Here is a 16,678-nt window from a genome sequence, read left to right as displayed (position 1 = left end):
CATTTTTAATTTACCTGATTTCCTAACTTTGACAGTTTTGTGCTTTTCTGCACAGAGGCACAGCTAGTGGACTGCAAGTACCCTAGCTAGTGGGATGTTACATGATAAAATTGTATGGAAATAGATGGGCAACAGCAAAATTCATTTCAGTAAAGTGTAATAAACATGCACGTGCAGTGAACAGTATGCACCACAAAGGCAGAAAGAATCCATAGACTAAATGTTAATTTTCCTTACCATTTTCCCAAAGATTTATTTTATGCAGGTAAAAGATGAGTACATTTATCCTAAAGACTGAACCTGCATAAAATCATTCTTTGATGTGCCATTTTGCAGAATTACAGCACTTGTTACATCTAGTCCAGACTGCAAATGAGTACGTTCACAACAGAAATGCAGCCTGTCTTTGTAAAACAGCTGGGAGGGAGGGGCAGGACAAAGAGGCTTGTTAAATAAAAGTAATTGTGAGGATTTTTTCTATTCTTATCTCCTTAACAAAAAAAAAGAGCAGAATAACAAATTTCCTAGCACTTATGAACATTTTTTTTAATACACACAACATAAAATATATCCCACTGAATAACTGGAAGAAAATAAGACAAAATCTATCTGATAAGTATGCAGAGTTCTCTAATGTTACAAACTCAAACTATAAATGAATTTGTATCCAATGTTAGTCCCAAGTAAAATGATTTGCATAGGCAGTAAGAATACATATATAAACTAGATAATATACATACAAGCATACCATTCTTCAACATACAGCTAATGTTATTTTCACATGTTCCAAGGTATCTGTCAGGTTATACTGCATCCATTTTTATAAGTGCAACAATATATAAATGTAGGTATTGAGATAGTTTCTTCTCAGACAGACACATGCAAAAGAAAAAAACACTCTTTGGGATGTGCATCTGGGGCACAATAGCAGGTCACTGAGTCAAGCCTTTGCTGACTTTTAAATATCTGATTCAGCAACAAACTACACACTGTAAGACCAAAACAAGGTTCCCTTCTACCCTTCAAGAAGCTGTAATTATTTAGTCATTTGGTCATGAGAATGTCTAGGTGCATACCTGTGCTTTAATTTCCCTTACCTACAGGAATGGTCATTCCATGGATTTTGTCTGCCCAACCAGCATAATACCTCAGGGTTTTTATGACTCCCTGAAGATCTACATAGAAAGCTTGCAAGAAAGGTTTGCCACTGTTCAGTGATTCCATAGTCTAGAGGACAAGAAAAAGTTAAGAGATATAAGCACAGTAGTATTTCTAGACTATTGTACTTAAGTATTCACCATCTTAACAACAGTTCTTTAATCATAAAGATTTTAATGAAGACAAACCAGTTATATTTTGGCATAGTCTTAACTCAAAAGGTTCAGAACAATGATGTGATCCCTTTTGTTGCTTCTTTTTGCAAACATGAAAAGAAAACAACCCAAACCCATTTTCCTTAAAAAAGTAAATCTGGTTCCTTCTGGAGTACTCTGGAATTACTATGATTTTAAGAACATGTGTGTGTGTGTTTATCTGTGTGTGTCTGTCTTGTGGGTTTGTGTGTGTATCCATATCCATGTACGTGTACTTGTGTGTATTTTGAACCTAACAGCCACTGTGTTTGGTTCAGATATATAATTGCTAAATTGCTTTAATCAGGAGCCAAGATAAAAATGCCTGTCAAACTCAGTTCTGTTATGTTAATGATAACAGCTGAGAAGGGGCCTACTTGTAACCCTATATTAATGATCTGAATCCATAAAAAGAAGAATGGACATATCCCTCTTTATATAATTGATGTGAATATAAAATTTTCTCTATATGTCTGCCAAGACTCCTGCTGAGGTCTGAGATATCTATACTGTACAGCCAGTTTATTTATTGCCATCAAATAAACAAACTCTCCTCTAGGGAAGCTCATAAATTAACAAGATAATGTCCTTATTTTTAAGTTAATATTCCTATTTTTGAAAGTATCTTATAAGCTATCCTCTTAGGGGTTCCTAAGATCATTTAGCAAAAATAATCCAATAAAATATTCTAAGATATTGAGTAGCTTAACTCATTCTCAATAGCTGTCTAATAGAAATCATTAAGAATGGGTAAAGTACACCCATGTGTAACACACCAACCATCAAATAAGTTTCTATAGAGAAGAATGAGAGCCTAATTCTGCACTGACTTATATCCCCAAGAGCAATTAATAGCATTGCCTGCAGTGCAATTCAGTAAAGAACTTGGCTCTAGAAATAAAAATCAAATGACAGGCAGAGTAAACTTGATTTGCTGTGCACTTTCTTCTCCCTGTGGTGATTTTACAGTATATGCTGGTGGTAAGATGATTTAAGTGTTGACAAAGCTGGAATTAAGATGTTCACCAGCTTAATTCAAAGCACTTGACATGCGGAAAACAACATTAACAATGCCACCATTTAGATGGCTTCGTACATGAGTGAAATAGTGTGGTACCCAGAATTGCTGTTACCAGTTGACTGTCACTAAGTATTTCACCTGCCATTTCATTAATGCCTGCACAGATCACTTAGCCTTCCATTTTTTATTTTAGAGATGTTACAAGCAGGCATGACAGGCTCCCACACGTGTGCACACCCATTCGTTTGTCTGCTGTCCAATTTAAAGCTCATTTGAGTCAATTGGAGGATTCTTGTTGATTTTTATGAGCTTTCCATCAGGTCTTAAGTAGACAGCCATCTCAGCCATGAAGCTGAGTGTAGTTTTCAAACATAATTCACATTAATACATTTATGAGCTAGTTGCTCTCAGAAGATAAAACTGACAGGTGACTGGGTTGTGGTTCTTCATGTGCACTTACAGCAAGAACTGCCCTGTCTCTTTCAACCAAGTCTGCTAGCTTATCCAAAAGATGGCCTCTTTCTGATGCATCCATTCTCCTCCAGACTGAACCGAGAGAAAAAGCGAGGCGAGCTGCCCTCACTGCTTTGTCTGTATCAACCTGTTAAGAAGAAAAAAAAGCAAAGGCATTGAGGTAAGCAACAGTAAAAGGCTCACAAAATTTGCTTGATCACATTATGGGTTTTGGAATCATGATTAATACTGTCCAACAGTGCTGTTCTGGACCTATTGCTTTGATCCGTTTATACATATCTGCCCATTCACAGGATGCATTACCTTGTCAGCTTCCTGGATCTCACAGATCTGCTCTCCTGTGGCTGGATTATATACTGGGAATATTCTCCCACTCTCAGAATTTTGCCACTCATTATTGATGAAAATCTAGGAAAGGAAGAAAAGCCATCAGCTCTTGTGCATGCACAAACAGAAGCATTTAACAACTCCTGGGAAAAAAATGCAGATTCTAACACAAGAGTGGAAACTTATTTATGCCTGTGAAAATTACAGTTTTGAAGAGTTCAGGCTAAAGGTCAGCCCCTGATGCCTTTTTGTATTCTGTGGCAGCATCATTACAGAAGAAACATCAAACTCTAATTAAGTGGTTGCCATTCAAATTTGCTTGAAAAATTGTAACATATAAACTCAAAATTGAAGAACCTATATCAGAGAAACAGCCTTGAAACTGCTGGAGACAAGACAAGGATTTGGAGTAATCACTCAGTTCAGTAAGTAAACATTTGGTCACTGATACAACCCAGTCAAGGCTGAATCACATAACAGTTCCTCAATACACATTCAGTTTATTATGGCTACAGTGATGGCTTACAGCACAGAATTACCTTGCTTATCTGCTTGGAACAATGGAAATTGTTAAACTCACTCTCTGTTGACATAATTTTAATTGTCATGGGCAAGCTAAATTTGAATTTTAGTGGTGCTGACAAGAGCTGTCTTAAGAGAGGTAATGAGTTTATTTAAAGTAGATTGTTTTTACTGATAGCTGCATATGTGCCAGTTATTTTTTTCTGAATGACTTTCAGGAACAGGATGCAATTATTTATTAGCAAACATGAAAAAGGTCACCCCAGGAAATGGCCGAGTGAAAGGTTTTCCAGGTATTCAGACTTTTTCTATCCCTGAAATCTTTCTAAGAACTAAAGTGCTCAAAAAGTCCCAGCACCACACAGATTCCTTGGAGTTGAGGTATCCATATTCTTTCATTGTATTCCATGAAATACACCCTTAAATGTGTAAGGGGAGGTTCTGGCCTCATTGAAATGCATGGGAATTTTACCACTGACTTCACTGGAGGCAGGAGTGAATTTCTATCTATACCTTTCTGTCTACCCCTAGATAGAATGTTCACCACCCTGTTTTGCATGAGGGATTATTGTGCTTATAGAGACAGGGACCTTTCTCTGGCTAAAGCAAAGCAAAGTCCCATGCCCCATACAGATCCTGTGAGTGTGGATGAATTGAAAGCAAAGTGAAATCCTTTGAAAGATTCAGGAGACTCAGTTCCAGTTAGAGATACTCAGGTTATAGAACTGGCCAATCCTTTTAGATCATGGCTATGGAACAAATTAAATATCGGTCCAGTTTCCCCACAAAACTACCATCAATGCTGGGACAAAAAAATGTCCCATTGATAGGCAGACTAAACATCACATGCTGGGTATTTAAGGAGAGAGGATCACCAAAGCTTTAACATACCTGTAAGGAAAGAAGGAAACAAGTAGACAGCTAGTCATAAATAGACGACAAGAAACTGAACTGGGAAAACCCCAAGTAACGGAGCAAAAAAAAGCAGCCAAGAGAAAATACAGTCAGAAAGCTCAGGATGGAACAGTTGCAACACCAAAGGGTATGAAGCAGCCGTAAAAGAAAAGACCATGGTGAGGACACTTTAAAATGCATCTGTATTTTAAAGAAAGCAAAGAAATTGCACACAATTTGCACGTGAAGGCAAAAATGGGTCTACAGATTTTTCTGTTATCAGACATGGGCTTGCTCAACCTGCTCTCCAAGCCAAATAGAAGTCATGTAGCTGTGTTCTTCTCAGCAGGGCTTATTAGCTCAGGCTGAGTGCCACACTAACTGCAGTGACACAGCTTCTGGTTCAGAGCTGACTCATGTCCGGCTCTTAGGACACGGGCAGAAGGTATCTGTGCCTGCCTGGAAAAGAGCCTGGCAATATAACAGTTGCGCACAGAGCCAACAATTACATGTGCTTTTACTTTTATGGTTGTTTCTGTTGTATTTCCTCATCTTTCCTGTGCCTCTAGCCTTAGCCACTTTGAATGGATGGAAGGGCACACAGCAGAGTCTGTCCTTTCTTTATCCCTGCTCCCCTCCTTTTGTTTTGGTTTTCAGATGTAGCTGCACCCAGGACCTTCCCCACCATTGCCCATCTATCACTTTCTTTGTACACTGTATTTATCTTGAACCTGTTCATGTTCTTGGACTGTAAGGTCTGTGGGTGGTATCTTCCTGCTCAGTGATTACACTGCTCTGCAAACCAGAATACTGGTCCCCATCAGGACATTTTGGAACTAACCCAGCCAAAGTAAAATAAAGAAAGAATCACCAGTATGATTTCTAGTGACTAATACCATAAGCCAAAATCCTCTAGTGTATCATTGTCACTTTTTAAACTGTAAGTGAAACCAGGAAACTCTGAGATCTTTGACCTTTGTGGAAGGATTTTAGTGTCATGCTTTGGGTGAAGTTAACTCCAGGCCCAGAGCATGTGTGGGTGTGCTGAGGGAGGGAAAGGGAGAAAAGCTTCAGAAGCAGATGGCCAAAGGAGATGTAAGGATGTTTGTTTTAGGTTACAGTACATACATAAAAACATAGGTTCCTTGTGTGATCTCTCTTGAAAGAATAAACCAGGTTGAGTATAACAAATTGTGAAGTGGTGGCAACTGCAATTGAGTACTCTTCCCTTATAGAAGTGGTCTGTTCTTTTTAAAAAAGATTAAAAAATGTTAACTACATTATGCTGGGATGAACACCTATCATCAGGTTTGCTAATACATAGGATGCATTTGTTCTAAAAATACATTTGACCATAGGACTAAAATAATGCCTTGGAATTACAAAGAGCATTGCAATTCAAGTTGACTGGAACTACAGTGTATTATTTTATCAAACACTGTGTTTATCCCTCAGATCTAGAAAAAGAACAGTAACATATTTCAGATAGGACATGGGAAGAATCTATTTGGCATAAAGCTAGAGTTGAAGGCAAGAAAAATTGCTACTGTTAATGGTTAATGTTAGTTTCTTCCTGTTCCACTTTCTATAAACAAGGTATTGCCTATACAAGCTCATTACTGTAAACTGAGCACATTTAAATTGGCAGTAAAATCAGAGTATTTACTCCAGTGCACAAATAAAGTACCTAGTCCCATGTTTTGGAATGGTTTCAAGTCTTGAAATCCAGCAGCTGGCGGCTTTACAAGCAAAACCTTACACTTAAATAATTCACTTTTGAAAGTTTTAGGTGTTCTGTGTCAGGTAGTACCATTCAGCAGATATTCCTACCACCAAGACGCAGATTCTTTTGCAATAAATTTGCATTCACAGGGGCTTTTATAACTCTTCCAGCACTACTGACTCCAATGGCTGTTGATTAAATGTATATATCCTGTACATTTAATCTGACTTTCATTATGGCCACTTCGTAAATATGCCATGGAATGGACAAGCGATGACACATTGCAAGAACAAGGAATCCCTGCAAAGTCTCAAATTGGGTTTTTTTCTGCCTTATTTATAGTGACCATGGTAAAGGCTACCTCTAAATCAGGGAGAATATTTGACAGCAAATCTTCCTATCTATGGATTATATATAACCCAACCTAAACACCACATGAAAAAGGGGTAACCCTATTAAAAAGAAGGGCTTGCTTCCATGTAAATCATGCTACAAATTGGACAACACCCAGTGAGTTCATTGTTCAACCTCAATTGCAAAGGCTATTCACATTTACTATTCCCCTGGAATCAATGTTAATTAAGGCTGACTGGGGCTATAAATCAGCCTTTGGTTTTTACAACTTAATTCAGCATTAAGCATATATATGTAAATAAAAGGTAACTGATTAACCACTCGAGTTTTCCAGGAGTTACTGAGGTAATTTGTTTTTGTTTGAATCCTAATGTTACCTTTTGTGATTTGCAGTAACGAAAAGTATATTGTATGTCATGCATTTGTTATGTGGTATTGTGAGTAGTTAAATTATCTGGCCAGTTGGGTGCTGTCACACAACCAAAGAGAAGAAGGGAACACTTGAAAAATTTTGGAGCATATGAACATTTAGTTTGCCATCTACTCTCAGTAGAGCCAATAACTGCAGTAATGTCAGAGCAGGAAAAGAAAAGGCAAACCTTCCTGGTGTCCCTGTCAGTACAGTGATTTGGCCAAGTACAAACCCAACTGGCAAAACAGAGAATGCCTCTTGTAAGTGAGGAATCTGACTGTAGTTGGTGTACAGTGGTCTAAGCAGGAAATGAGATACTCTTTCTTTCCCAGCAATGCTGCCTAAGGCAACAGGCAGAACAGGGCAGCAGCTAAGGCAGTCGGTGGGTGTGTATGTGTGCAGGATGGGAAGTTCCAACCAGGCTTTACCACATAGCAGGTGTGGTTGGAAGCTCCTGGTTGCCCCTGTGAACATGCCCTTAAGTGTCATCATTCCCATGAGATCCTAGCCTAAAGGTGTCTTGATAATTTCTGCTCCTTTCCCAAGTGAAAGATGGAGAGGACATTGCATTTTCTTTAAAATACAGGCACATCCCTCTGGCACTGACAATAACCTCTTCCCCACACACACTTGTTCTCACAGACCTTTTCATAGAACGTTGCAAGAAAATGCTCCCACCATGTATTTGCTAGGTTCAAATTCTGCCCATGGTCTATTACATACAGCTGCTGTTGTGACTGAGTTCCATATGACTAATCAAGGAAGCAATCTGACCCGTAAATACAGAGCACAGGACTATTCAGAGCCTTTGAGATACTGCATCACACAAAAAGTATGCAAAGGAAAAGCAAAATTCAAAGTTACCATGTAAAAATTCAAGTTACCTTGAGCCCCTGCTGACATGTAGTTGGAAGGAAATCATATACTGCATTTTGCATAAGATCTGCATTTCAAAAGCATTATGCACTGAGTTCAATAGCATTTTTGGATGTCCATCAGTTTTGAAACCAAGCCAAGAGTCAATGTTTTCAGCATAAAGCAAAGCAAATTAAGCTTTGCAAATAAACAGCTACAGTATCTTGTTTAAATAGCCATCAGTCCCAGTTGGCTTAATAATAATTAGCAACTTCATGTTCATTTCAAATCATACAGGTAATAGGAGTGATAAGTATTCAAAGAGAAAGGGGTGTGTACAAAGGCAGTTTGAATCTAATCTGCAATGCAGTAGTAGCAAAATTTAGAATAGGGAGAAAATGGGTAGGGTTTTGTGTTTTCATCACTAGTTATCACTGAGGAAGTACTGAACAACTACCAACCGATTTAATTAATCGATTAAAATGCAGCACAGAACTAATACCTCCTTTGCAGCTCTTACTTGAATGAGATTTGGTTTCGTGGCACTGCAGATTGCCACTGATATTCACCCAGGGGCTAGCCCTGGATTTGGAAAATGGCACTGATTTTTCCCTCACAGGGGATTCCTGCATGCGCACTGCCTCACTTTATATTGTCCTCCCTTAAAACATACAGAAAAGAAGTAATCTCTGCTCCTGTAACTGGTAAAAGCAATCAACACAGGTGGCAACAATGTAACGTTTCATTTCCTTTCTCGAAAATGTTCTGGAATGATGTGTGAGTGAAATGATGATCTACATTCTTAATTCGATACTGCCTCGTGGTGATGTCATGAGCCACTCTCTTCAGGCTCCCCAGCTGTCCAAGTAGGAACTTGGGCCGCAGGACAGACAGTGGCCTCATGCTCAGCTCTTTGGAGGTGGAATTATTTTCCCATGGATTTAATAAACAAGGTTTTTGTGCTGTTGCAGCTACACAAATGTTTTTTTGGTACAGGAAGAGGATTTTAACATCCAAATAATAATGGCTTTCCACAGGAGATTTGGTTCTGGATGAATGGAGGAAGGAATAGGAATTTCCTAACTCAATTGATTTAGTAGCTGGTTATAGTTTCATTCCATCAAAGATCTTTTTTTCATATGTGACTTTCTCCTTAGAGAGCTTTTGACATTAAATTTACAAGGATGGGGGAGGGGGCATCAGATGCCAAAGTACTTTATAAAAGAATCACAGCTGTTCAGCCCTCAGCATCTTCTCAGAGCTGGAGGCATTAAGAAACACATAATGACACTTTCTTTGGTGCGGGGGACAAGCAACAATTTTAGAGGCATGCAAAAAATCCAGCAGCAGCATTTCCCTTGGTAAATACTGCATAACATCACAGATACCGGGCACCTGTGCCTCAGTCTGGTCAGGAAATTTCATATCCTTTCCCATCTCGGCAACTTCATTTCCTCTCCTTTGGAAATATTTCAAGAGTCCTAATGATTAGAGCGATTGTAAGGGAATGAAGTAGATGGGATTGCCAATCAGAGGTGCAGCTTGTTTATTTTCTCAAGCTTTGTTTTCCTTCACTTTTATGGCTGTCTTGATACAACAAATCTCACATTCTAGCCAGAGCGTGTAGTAGGGCACTCCTGGGAGTGACTAGAAACCAACAGGTGGCTATGGAATCAGTGAAAAAACTGGTTTATATCTAGACATTATGGAAGCAAAAGGCAACCCCAGCAGACTGATTGCTGACTGGCCAGCGATTCATCAGCAGTGCTGTTTGGTTTTACTTTAAAAAGGGGATTGTTCAGGTGAACAGCAAGTTACTGCTCATTGCTTGCAGTTCACAAATCATCAGTAATGGGCCACAGACTTTGATGCCAACCTCCCCAAACACCTCAGTGCAGAAGACATTTCTCCTGTTTCTCACTGGGCAGTGCCAATGACTGCATCACTTGCAAACAATACACCTACATAAATCAGAGCAGGCTGGCTTGAGCATGCAAGGAGAAATGGTTATCATGTCCTTCATTATAGTTACCACAGAGCAGTATTAGTCCTGCAGAAGTTACCCAGATTTTGGTTCTTGTAATAAGATGCCTTTCAACTGTGGAGGAAATGTAACTGAAGAGTTAACAGTGAACCACCCATACATGAGTAATGCTGTACTGAGCAAGCAAGCTGCTGCGGATGGAGCTGGTTTTCAGCCACTAGAGGTCCAATCCCACTCTAAGGAAAATGAAAGGAAAAATCCAACTGGTTTCAGTGGGAACTGAGTTGGGCCCCAGCACATGAAAAGAAAGCAGTGGCAACAGCCAACAGAGGGGTGTTTGTACTGGGGGATAAAGCTGTTTTGCTGGAAACTTGACACCCGCTCTAGAGCCTGTGAGGTCTGTGAGGGCCAAGCAAGCCCAGAACATGTTGTTTTTTAGTTTTCTTCTTTGGCTGCTGGGGGGATGTCCTGACCCCTTCCTTCTCCTCACCACACACCTCCCCCATCTGCCAAAAAAAAAAAAACCCAAAGATTTGAAAAGGAAGAGCCCTTTTCTAAAGCTGTGCTTTGGGGTGTTTGGGTTTTAATTCATTTGGACCTCAAATTTTGACCTTGGAGCCTGGAGGATAATACCATGGCTTTTAGATATGGTCTGTCATAAATGGGGATTTCCTTCACAAACCAAAGCTTGAAAGTTCACTTAAGAAATCTAGAGTCTAAACTTCAGCCTGTACTCAGAGGGTTGGAGAATTCTGAACATTTACAAGCATACTACAGCAGGAGGATAAAAAAGTGGAATTGGAAATAAAATGCACAAGCAATGAATGAGGCTGCTCTGGTTTGCTGTCAGCACAGCAGTGCGTTGAAATCTAGTAGAATTGCGTTTACGCAACTTGAGTCCTGTGCCAAGGGTACACGTCTGGATGAGAAGACTGGAGTGTTCAGCTTCTCTGGATGTAACTTCCAAGTAGCAAGGCCTGTGCCAAGACTACTGAAATCAAAAACAGTCCTTGACATCAGTGGACTTTGGATCAGAAGCCAAGTATTTAAAATAGGTGACTACATCAAGATCTCAGTGACATTTCAGCATGTGCAAATAAAGTCAGACTTCAGCGTGACAGACATAAGCTGGAAGAGAATCTAGCACCTAATGGCGGCATCTAATGCAGAGTTCATATTCTTCCCACTCCCGGTGGTGTGGGAGAAGGAGCAGCAGCCCCCTCAAGACAGGACCTGCCACCTCCAGAGTGCTCAGTTACCCTCTCCCTGTAAGGGCTTGTCTGGCCCACTCATCTAGGCACCTTGTTTGGGTGCTTTTTAAGGCAGATAGAGTGAGCCCCCGCTGAGCCAGCTCAGAGCTGGTGGAGGTCTGGGGAATGGTTTGCCTGGGAGGAAAAGCTGGGGGAATCCAGGGTCTCTGAGCAGCAAATGGAATCGGAGAAAGGGCTTGAAATCTTCTGTCAGACTGCTGTGAAAGTGGAATGTAACATGATTTTTTCTCCCCTATGTCCCAAATCCCTCACACCAAATGTTTGACCTGCCTGTCTTCCTGTCTTAATTAGTCTTCTGTCTTTCTGGGAGCTGGGTCTGTTCTTTTGCAAATGGCAGCACATCAGACAGGGAAACCTGTCCTGTTTATTTTCTAAGCTGTAGGGGGCACCCATTTGAAAAAACTCCCAGCTTATCTAAACCTTTTTGTTTGTATGATTTTGAATTAGGAAGTGTGAGTAATTAGTTAAACAGATTAAATAAATCTTAACAACATGCAGTAGCATGCTTACATCCCTCCCCCAGCCCCCAAAATATTCCCTGCACAAAACCCAGGCTGTCAAACTGTGATGATACCATTTTCTATTTCAGTTTCTCACTGTGCCACATGCTGATACAGCATCCGTTATTTTATTCAGTCTCATTAAAGGAATTAAATTTATTTCTGTTTGTTCAAGAAATTAATCTAAAGAGAAGAAACTTCACATTGTATTGCCTGTTGAACTATACCCGCCACAAACATTTTACTCCTTTTGGCTGCCTTATTAAACCTGTGGGAAGAAACTTCACTTAGAACACATAAAAGCTTTCCTCAAAGTAACTTCTACCTTTTTTCAGTTAATGAAGAATTTATCTTCTGTTAGTAGCACAATACAGGAGCAATAACCCTTTCCCATAGCTTGGGTAATATTTCATGTATTCCTAAGGAACTAAGCTCCTAAGCTTTACTTATCCTTTCACTTGTGGGGCTCTCTTTAATTGCTGGAGGAGAACATTTACTATCTTGCTTAACTGCATCAGAAAACATTGTGTCTGAAGCCAGAATGATTAAAGATTAAGTATGTTCTCTACATTTCCACTAATGACAAAGAAAAGCCATCACTGAATGATTTGGGTAAAGATGGCAGTGCTTTTTTATGAAGTTTTTTTATGATCCTTGATGTCACTGCAACTTAAAAGAAGAAATAATGAAAGATTTCTAAAAATCCATCCCATCAGGAGTGCAGAGGAGGGAGTATTTGTTTACAGAATCAATTATTGGGCTGTCACTGGCTTTAATGAAGTTGTGGCTGGTAGGAACTTGATCCTGGAAACCCTTCCAGTCGTTTGAAACGACGGGAATGAGGAGGGGTTTGCACAAACAAAACTAGTCTTGTCTGTATAGTTTTCCTGTGTTCTGCATTGTTTGTGCATTGCAAATCTCGTGTGCTCACTATGTGTGACATAAAACTGCTTTTTTGTACATGTTCTGCCATTTAAAAGTATCTAGTAGATCATCACTCGTAGGTAACTGCCATTTTAAATGTTTAGCACCAAAGAGCAAGTCATTACTTAGAAATTAGCTATGCTGCATAAGTAAATACTACTAAGATTTCAGACATAGGCAACACAGAAAAATACAATGGACAAATCTATTTTGACTTAAAAGCTCTGTCTGAGAAAATTACCTTATAACTACACATGAGAAATTGCTGGAATGTCAGCTTCATTTGCAGTGGCCCCTTATGGCCTGATCACCCTCCCTGGCACGATAAATCACTGGCAAGAGCCTTACCTTAACACGTTTGATCTCAGCTCAGCAAGACTTGGTTTTGATGTGAAGAACTCCAGATCTTTTAGGTCAGAGACAAATAGCAGAGCCACTGACCTGCAAAGTGCTAACTCTATATTGGACACAAGCGAGCAGCCTTAGGCTCCTGGAAAGTTTGCCTAACTTCTGCTTTGCATCCTTAATATCTTCAAATATTACTGTTAGCATGTTTTGCTAAATGATGCCACTGACATTTCTTTTCCTGTCATTCTACATGTAAAGAATCCACAAGACATCAAACAAACACATAAACATGCAGTATGAGAAGCATTACCTTGGATAAACTCTTAGAATTATCTGCATTTCAGGTGACGTGGAATAAAACTCAGTATTTTTCAGCTTGTTTCATTTACATAAATGGCTTGCACTGGGCCCTTTTCTACCTAGACCATGCTTACTAATATCATAAATTATATTCACCAATATGCTTATTGAGGTGACTGAAAGTGCTTGTTATGTACATGTCTGTACACACAGAAATTCAAACTACCCCTAAAAAAATAATTAAAAAAAAAAACAGTTTGTAACTGGATTTTCATTCAAAGTCTGAATTTTCACAAAGACCAGTTATTGGGGCAACTCCATTTTGCAGCCTTGGTTTGAAACTATTCCTATTGTTCTGGTTAAACAGTCACTTATCTCTACAATAGTAAGCAGGAGTGTTAGTCTACCAGAAAATTGGATGTTCTTAATGGGCTTTGGGAGAGAATAGCTTTGCATCATCAGCATTAAGTTAAATCACATTAAGTACCCACTTACAACACAGGGATTACCACTTATGACATCTGTGGTGAAAGCCTTTAAAACAAATTGTTGTGTTTGTTAGAAGAAGCTGTGAGATAACAATCCCCAGAAGTCTGATTTATAAATCCTTTTTGCTCTTCAAGAAGATGCAAAGGAGCCCAAAACCTCTCCTCTCTTTCAGTGCTGCAATGAAATCTCTCAAGCTGGAACTTCTTTCCAGTAAAAAGCCTTAGGAAATACTGATTTATTTACTTCAGAATATTCTTTTGGAGAGGAAACCTTTAGCTGGATTCCCTTTCCTCAGAGTTCAGTTCTGATTTCTCCTCCGGTTCCTTCTGTTGATAAGCCATTGCCTTTACATGTACAAAACTGGAATGGGTCATTCCACTTTTTATTATTCATAAGGCTGATTGGGGAGACCTGAGCTTAAGCTGTCAAAGTATCCTGCTGTGCTTGGATACCTGACAAATTTACACCCCAAAGTACACTGTGGTGCTAAGACTAAAATTGGATGTGAAGTGTTTTTGCAAGGGCTGATTACAGTCCCAAGCAAATAAAACACTTCAGGGTACAGCAAAATAATGCCAATATTTAATAGAGTTGAGCATTTTTATAGGACTGGCAAGCTATTCTGTAGAGAGATGTAGGCCTGCATGAAAAATGAACTCTTCTATTTACCTTTAAACAGAAGCAGACTAATAACTTTTGAGTGTGTAAATTAAAAACATGACCCTCAACTTTTGCCAAACATGCAGCATTAAAAACATGGACTAAGGCAAAAACAAACCATAACTATACAGAAATTTCCTTAAATAAGCAAAGGAGGTTATAAGTCTTGTCAATAAAAAACCTTCCTTAAAAACCAAATGCTCATATATGCAAGTCCTGGGATCCACTTACTCCCCTTCTTCCCCCCAACTTTCCTTTAAAATTCATGTTTCTTTTCCCCTTTCTAACCAAATTCCCTTCTTCTCTGTTGGAACCCCTTGTAATGATACCAGAATGCAGGCAAACCTCATTAGTCTCCCTGCTGTTTACAAGACAGGATTTATGCTCAGTGTACTGAACACAATGACACATGATCACTAAATGGCTAAAATCACCATCAAAACTTTAATCTGAGAGATTTTTCACCCAGACATTGCAAATACTATTGGCACATAAAGGTATAAAAACCAATATTAGTTACAGAGAACATATGTCACCCAATGCCCAGCTTTCTGTGAGGAGTATACCAATAACTAGCCATTTGTGAAGGTTAATTTCATGCAACCTCTGGCAGTTATCCGGTATAAGGTATGTCACCAATTCAATCCATTAAGTAATAACTAAATTCTCATGGGACCTAGCTGAAGTCGAATGTTGTTATTCCAGGTTCACTGCTTTTAGTCTCCCTGAAGACCATTTAGGCAAACAGCTGGAAGAGCTGACTACAAAGGTTCCCAGTCACAGGGAACCACTCTAGGAAAGCAGGTAAAGGCTTCTAAGCAGGAAATAAGTTATCAAGGATTTGTCCTGTTGCTCCCTCAAAGACAGAAAAAAACCGAGACAGAGAGCAAGAGCATGAACAGATTTGTGGTTCACCTAGAATCCAAACTGTCTTGGCTGATTTGAGGAAGAGCTGTGCTGCACCAGTCACTGGGCATGTTCTGCACTAGGTTCCTGGTTGTCATCTAAATAGCAAGGCTTTCTCTACATTAGAGCGCCTTACTAAAACAGAACCTTTGAAAAGTGAATAGAAATAGTAACAGAGACAACAACCAGGACTTCCAATACCATCACTGCATTGCACCAATGGAAAAACTCCTCATATCAGAAACATACAGAGGGGAGCAACACCGCAGGCTCCAGCTGCATTTGAACTCATAGTGCAAATCTTCCAGCAAGGAGGGCACTGCCTCCCAGGCGACATTTCAGGGAATAACAGCAGAGACACCTGATAAAGCGGCACAAAGAGAGTAAAGAGCACAAAGAAAGGGATCTTTTAATCTATACTGTGTGCATGTATAGGTGAGTGCACAGAAAAGTGTGCAATGAATACCATACAAAATCATAGACACGCACCCATGTGTAGACACTGGCTCTGAAATTCATCTGTATTTCAATTTCACAGAATAGTATGTACAGAAAAAGAGGGCTTATCTTCTAGTAGTCTGGCTGGTTTAGCAAGAGATCCTGCCTCTGACACTGACCTACGGTCTGAGTTAGTCATGGTTGCACTCCCACAAATTTAAACTCCCCCATCTGTGAAGGAGCCTTGTCACCAGTTTTACCATGAGACTGAATCAATTAATGCTTGCTAAAAGCTTCAATAGAAGGAGCAGAATATTAACACTTGCAGTTGAGTGATGCTAGCTAAAAATGTCTTTAGTAATGTAGCAAATGGATTTTAAAGTCTGTCAAAGGGTTGGACCACCAAGACTAAGTCATCATCAGCACAACTAGCCCATTTAGCGTTAGTCAATATCACAATTTCAGATGAACAAGTGAAAAAGCAGAGCTTGATTCTCATCTCCAGCAAAACAGCATCACATAGATGTCACAAAAGACAGAAGAGACCATTAAGTAGCTGTGGTAACGAAAGTGTGATAAGGACAAAAAGAGGAAGATCAGCAAAACAGCAAGCAATGATGGAAAAGGGGGTGAAGGCTTAGCTAGACATCCTCAAAAACACACGTGCATGTTTCCCAAAGTTGGTGCAGGCCATTCCAGTACAGCACTGCTACCATCACACATCCCAACTGAAGAAATGAGGCAATAAAAAAAGAAAACAGCCCTTGATTTGGAAAGGCAGGTGGTAATTTCTTGGCAATTTCTAACTACTTGAGAATAAACTTCAACTATTTCTGTTACAGCTGAAAAAACCCACTTAAGCAAGTGTAAAATGTGTATGTTATGGTATACTGGTAAGTTTTGAAAACACCCAGTGGAATCAGG

The 16,678-nt window shown here is 39.5% G+C and overlaps 1 protein-coding gene across 3 annotated transcripts in view; it reads right to left on the bottom strand.

The window, feature by feature from the left end:
- The window catches only part of ALDH1A2 (aldehyde dehydrogenase 1 family member A2), a 54,906-nt gene that overhangs the window by 25,667 nt on the left and 12,561 nt on the right, over window positions 1–16,678 (bottom strand). For all 3 annotated transcript variants that reach the window (XM_031046162.1, XM_034066269.1, XM_005145910.3), the window contains exons 2-4: window positions 3,151–3,255; window positions 2,834–2,974; window positions 1,098–1,227 (exon numbers count right to left, since the gene is read on the bottom strand). In XM_031046162.1, the coding sequence (XP_030902022.1) occupies window positions 1,098–1,227; window positions 2,834–2,908 (205 nt within the window). In that variant the 5' untranslated portion in view covers window positions 2,909–2,974; window positions 3,151–3,255. The remainder of the gene's footprint in view (window positions 1–1,097; window positions 1,228–2,833; window positions 2,975–3,150; window positions 3,256–16,678) is intronic.

The sequence above is a fragment of the Melopsittacus undulatus genome, chromosome 9 (assembly GCF_012275295.1).
Source record: "Melopsittacus undulatus isolate bMelUnd1 chromosome 9, bMelUnd1.mat.Z, whole genome shotgun sequence".
NCBI classification, from domain to species: Eukaryota; Metazoa; Chordata; class Aves; order Psittaciformes; family Psittaculidae; genus Melopsittacus; species Melopsittacus undulatus.
This window is presented reverse-complemented; position numbering and strand designations above follow the sequence as displayed.